Raw genomic sequence first — 6,000 nt, forward strand, 5'->3', positions numbered from 1 at the left:
GCTTGAACGTGTCCAGAGAAAGGCAACAAAGCTGTGAGGGGCCTGGAGCACAGCCCTGTGAGGAGAGGCTGAGGGAGCTGGGGGTGTGCAGCCTGGAGAAGAGGAGGCTCAGGGCAGAGCTCATTGCTGTCTGCAACTACCTGAAGGGAGGCTGTAGCCAGGTGGGGTTGGCCTCTTCTGCCAGGCAAGCAGCAACAGAACAAGGGGACAGAGTCTCAAGCTGTGCCGGGGCAGGTTTAGGCTGGATGTTAGGAGGAAGTTTTTAATGGAAAGAGTGATTGGCATTGGAATGGGCTACCTAGGAAGGTGGTGGAGTCACCGGCCCTGGAGGTGTTTAAAAAGAGTGGATGAGGCATTTAGTGCCTTGGTTTGTTGATTAGAAGATGTTAGGTGATAGGTTGGACTTGATCTCTTTTCCAATCTGATTGATTCTGTGAGTAAAAGGAGTTTGTTTCTTCTGTGGCTACCTCAGTGTTATGTATATTGGACATTTTGCAGCCGGCTCTTAAATGAACAAGAGTGCTTTCAACATTCTGATGTCAAACTTTGGCATTTGGAGTAGCAATTTGGAACATGTTATCACCTTAGCATAAACTCCAAGGCTTTCTAATCTACTTTTTAGTGTTGTGGCTGTTCATAGGAGAAAAAAAAACCCTATCCATTGATTTTTCACCTTCTAGCAGTCTATGTAATGTACCCTAAGATGGCATCATTCCTAGAAACTCCTGCTGCCTTTACTCTCCTTCTCCAATTGCAAGTTTGCTTTTGAAGTGCAGATTCTGCATGATTAAAATAAAAGGAAGAGAAAATTAATGAGGAAATTGTATGGTCCTAGCCATTTTAGAAGTGAATCACAACTGCTGTTTAGTGCAGTGGAATCATTTATCACTGATATAGTGTTCACTCCAAGTCATTTATCACAAGTAGCAATGATCATCATTTAATTCTAGTCTGAGATGGTGAGGAGGGATCAGAGGCTTCGCTGCAGAAATTCATATTTGTAATTGGCAGCTGATTTTGTGACTGTGGGTGAAGTAAAACAGAGGCTGAAAAAGCTATTTCAAGTTTCTCTTTGCTCCTGCAACATGACTTTGTATCTCTTACACTAAGTTTTTCAACTCAGATAGCATTTTAGTTTGCATTTCAGTTTGCTCAAAACTGTACTGGTTTTCCTTATCTGCTGGATTCAGGCAGCAGAAAGTACTTGGCACTGATAAGGCTACTTGAGCCCTGGGTTCAGTTTTGGGGCCTTCACTGTCGGACAGACATTGAGATGCTGGTGCATGTTCAGAGAAGAGCAATGAAGCTGGTCAAGGGTCTGGAGAACAGGGCTGGTGAGGAGCGGCTGAGGGACCTGGAGTTGTTTAGTCTGGAGAAGGGGAGGGTGAGGGGAGACCCCATTACTCTCTACAACTCTCTGAAAAGAGGTTGAAGTAAGGCTGGTGTTGGTCTCTTAAGTAACCAGTGGTAGGATGAGAGGAAATTGCCTCAAGTTGCACCAGGGAAGGTTTAAGTTATGAAGAAAAAATACTGTCTGCAAGAGTGGTCAATGATTGGAATAGTCTGCCCAGCGAGGTGGTGGAGTCACCATCCCTGGATGCATTCAAGAAGCTGCAGATGTGGCACTTCAGGATAGAGTTTAGTGATCATGGTAGTGGGATTATGGTCAGACTTGATCTTGGGAGTCTATTTCAACCTTAACGATTCTATGATTCCTGCATATCCTCATACTTAGGATTGTAATTGTAGTAATAGAAAGTTATTTACAGTACTCAAATTTCAGAATAAAAGCATGTTCAAGTCAGCTATTGGTATTCATATTATCTTGTGGCTTTTTATGCAGGTAATTACATTTTAATCATTAAATGAAGTGCAACACTTATACTGGCTGGAATGACTGCCATGCATTTTTAATAGCTTCTCTTAAGTGTCATTAAGTTGTAATTTGAAAGAAAAAAAAAAACAAAAAACAAAAAACCCACCAAACCAAACAAAGCCAACAAACTAACAACAGTATAGATTATCTTAAAATCACTTTTAAGGTCAGGGAAAGCTGTGGTATGAAATGTAACAAGAGATGAAAAAATGTGTTTTCTATAAAGCATGAATGTTACAGCTCCTGTATCAAGAGGTCAGTAGTGCATCTGCTTGACTAGAGAGTTGCTGTGGGGGTACTCACCAATATTGCTTCATGGCTTCTTTGTCCCATGGCTAACTGGTGGGAGACTTGGACTTGTGTGCAGCTCCTGCTGTGTGTTTACTGGCAATGACTCTTTTCCAGTGGCAGAACCAAGCAAAGACTTGTAATCTGGTCTTCCTGTTCTTGGCTTCTCTATGTTTTTACTCACCGGTACTGAAACCATCTAGTGGTAGAGCTGTGGCTGCTTCATATAATGATTTGGGTTGGAAGGGACCTTAAAGATTACCTAGTTCCAACTGCCCCACCCTAGACAGACTCTTGCAGATGCACAGAGAGCATCATGTCGGTGACACTTGTTGCCACATCATGAGGCACTACAATGCTTTCTCTTGGGAAACTTGAGGCACTTAAGTTTCCAGGTAGTTCAAGCACAAAATGTTAGGGCTAAGCTGATCTGAAGCATGAGGCAGAGCACAACATGTTGTCAGAAGCAGTGAGGCAGAGGCAGCTCTGTGAGAGAGAGGCAGCAACGCAGAAGCAGCACAACTGCTTGCAACTTAGCTCAATTGATATTTGCCTGAGGGTAATGGTTCTTTTGGCCACGGAGATTCACCAACCAGAATGGCATTCACAAAACTGACTATATTAGGTGAAACCAGGGCTGGCTTACCTTTATTTGGGCAAGACACCAACAAGTACCTAAACACCTGTGGGTACCTGTGTATCACTTTAGGACGGGACATAATGGCCCAAGCCTTTCACAGTATCACAGTTTGTTTTCCTCCTGCCTCTGCTTCCCCCATCAGCTGAAGGATGGGGCAAGTCAGGACATCTAATAGGCCTATTAGCCTTCCAGGACATAACTCCGAAGGAAAATCTATGCCTGGTATCCATTTATATTCCCATTTGTCTGAATGATCTGGATTTGCAGAAGTGGCTTATAGTGCATAATATGTAGACATAAATATTTTACACATTGATTCATTTATGTCTTTCAGCTTGCCTTTTTTTTTTTTGTTACAGTCATTTAATGCATGGGACAAAAATAATACACATAAGTGAGTTGCAGCATTTGAGTTGTATCATCTGACTGTTGCAGTTATTCGTGCTGGGTTTATTATTGCCTTTGGAGTTAGCATCCATACCAGATAAATTTGCTGTCAAGCATTTTCTGCTTTTATTAAATATTCATTAAATGAGATTCATGGTATTGGTGCAGCTTGCTGCTTAGTGCACGTGAAACCCCACAAAAGTCATTGTCTGTAGGTTCTTTAGGCAGAAAGAACCAAGTTTTTCCTTCTTTGCTGAGGTATGTTAAGGGCAGGACATGTTGCTATCTGTGTAGTGTTGTTGTGCATGCAAGACTGGTTTGGGAGCTTGGAGATGTGGAGGGTGGGTACAAGTCCTTTAATGCAAGCTTCTGTGTCCCTTGACCTGCTGTTCTTGATAGAGTAAGGAGAGATATAAGCAGGACAAATAGGTGTCTTCTTGCTTCTCTATTGAGAACACCACCTCTCTTCTATCTGGAGAAGGCTTTAAGGAGACCTTGTAGTAGCCTTCCAGTATCTGAAAGTGGGCTTACAGGAGCGCTGGAGAGGGGACAACTGAATAATTATATCATTAGTGACTAAAAAGGGAGTTTGTGTTGGTAAGTTATTGAATGTACTGATTGGTTTAATGCTATCAACTTAAAGGTGAGCAGAAAGTAACTACACTGAGTAAATAACAGTGAAGAAATAGTGTTAAAATCCAGAAGGGTCATCAGTGTGTTTTGTTAGAGTGATCAAGAGCAAAAATATGGTTTTCTGCAGGTTTTAAAAAAGAGAGTTTGGGATGGAAACAGATGAAACTTGTGAATATCTCAGTCATCCTGAGGGGATATTATATGAAAGGTCAACATTTAGAGCAGCTTTAATGGAGAATCTGAGAGTCAGGATGGGTGGGAGTGAAATGAAGATGGAGGAAGGCAGATTTTAGACTGGAGATGAGGAAGAAATTCTTTCCAGTGAGGGTGGTGAGACACTGGCACTTGTTGCCCAGGAAGGTTATGGATGCTCCCTCCCTGGAAGTGTTCAAGGCTCAGTTGGATGAAGCCTGAGGAAACCTGTTCTAATGGAAGGTGTCCCTGGTTATAGCGGGCGGTTGGAACTATGTGATCTTGGAGGTCCCTTCCAACCTAAACCATTCTATGATTCTTTCCCTGGAGGTGTTGAGGGCCAGATGGCATAATGCCTCAAGCAACCTGGTCTAGTGGAATTGTCCCTGCCCATGGCAGAGGGGTTGGAACTAGATGATACTTAAGGTCCCTCCCAACCCAAACCATTCTGTGAGTCTCTGGATAACATCAAAGGTAAAGAAATACTTTTGATAGCTTAAGTAGGCTAATTTTTTACCACGATCATGGAATCTATCTCATATCTCAGTCAAGCTCAACAACGGGTAGAAGTTGCCTAAGTGTGTGTCAAAAGCAACCTGGTGATAGCATACTATTCTTAGGTTTAACTGCTTTTCTCTGTCTAGCAAGCACTACTCAGAACACATCTGAGAATGTTAAGTTTTGACCAGAATGGAATGCATGTTACAAAAATAAGTGACTTTCTCAGTACTCATGCTCTTTTGAAGCTGGAAGCATAAGACAGCAATTATGTGGAGTTTTTCTCACCATACAACTTCTGGTACTGATAAGCCTGACTAGCTTAGCAGTTTTTCCCCAGAAAAGTGTTTGGGTTTGCTCATGAAGGCACCAGCTGTCCAGACAGTATAGCCCAAGGTTGAGGTGTAGCATATCTGGTTAGGATGTAGCAAACTGTAATGGTATCTAACTCCCATTATATATTTAATGTTTGGACTTCATGACTTGAAAGGTCTTTTCTGAAGACCAAAGTACAGACTAATAATTTTTAATGTTCTTCTTACAAAATAAGATTAAGCATAAATGCACTGTGGGGAAGTCCTTTCTGAAGTTACTTTATGGTAGTATCTGAATTTATTACACCCTACTATTTAAAGAGAAGCCCTGAACATATTTAGCACCAGCATTAACATATAACCTGCTTGCAGGGTGTCACAAGTGGTCCCTTGGAAGGGCCTCTTTACAAGGGCTTCTAGTGATGAGAGGCAGTGGGTTAAAGCTTAAGGAGGGTTAATTTAGACTGGAGATGAGGAAGAAATTCTTTGCAGTGAGCATGGTGAGACACCAGAACATGTTGCCCAGGGAGGTCATGGATGACCCACCCCTGGGGGTGTTCAAGGCCGGGTGTGATGAGACCTTCAGGAACCTGCTCTAGTGAGCCATGACAGTGAAAATGGAACTAGATGATCTTTAAGGTCCCTTCTAATGCAAACCATTCTTTGAATCTACAGAAAAAATCCTTTCTCATGCAATGCTTACAGTGATACTGTTGAATTTGCTAGGGAAAAAAATGTGTGTTGCCTTTTATGACGTTCAAGTGACTTATTTGTCATTCTCTCCTTTTATTTGCCAGGAAAAGAAGAATATATTGCAACATTCAAAGGATCAGAATACTTCTGCTACGATCTGTCTCAGAATCCCATACAAAGTAGCAGTGACGAAATAACTCTGTCCTTTAAAACGCTTCAGAGGAACGGACTGATGCTTCACACAGGAAAATCGGCTGATTATGTCAATCTTGCACTGAAAAATGGAGCCGTCTCCTTGGTCATTAATTTGGGCTCGGGGGCCTTTGAAGCACTGGTGGAACCCGTGAATGGGAAATTCAATGACAATGCCTGGCATGATGTGAAAGTAACCAGGAATCTGCGTCAGGTAACAGTACAATGGATACAAGAATGACTGGCTTTGTTATGAGTAGATGCTTGATGATCTGAGAACTGCATAG

At 42.2% G+C, this 6,000-nt stretch overlaps 1 protein-coding gene across 39 annotated transcripts in view; it reads left to right on the forward strand.

Moving 5' to 3' along the window:
• Positions 1-6,000, forward strand: part of NRXN1 (neurexin 1) — an 841,287-nt gene that overhangs the window by 262,073 nt on the left and 573,214 nt on the right. For all 39 annotated transcript variants that reach the window (XM_064164301.1, XM_064164298.1, XM_064164297.1 and 36 more), the window contains one exon: positions 5,626-5,927. In XM_064164301.1, coding sequence (XP_064020371.1) covers positions 5,626-5,927 — 302 coding nt within the window. The remainder of the gene's footprint in view (positions 1-5,625; positions 5,928-6,000) is intronic.

This window comes from Pogoniulus pusillus, chromosome 25, assembly GCF_015220805.1.
Source record: "Pogoniulus pusillus isolate bPogPus1 chromosome 25, bPogPus1.pri, whole genome shotgun sequence".
In the NCBI taxonomy this organism is placed as follows: domain Eukaryota; kingdom Metazoa; phylum Chordata; class Aves; order Piciformes; family Lybiidae; genus Pogoniulus; species Pogoniulus pusillus.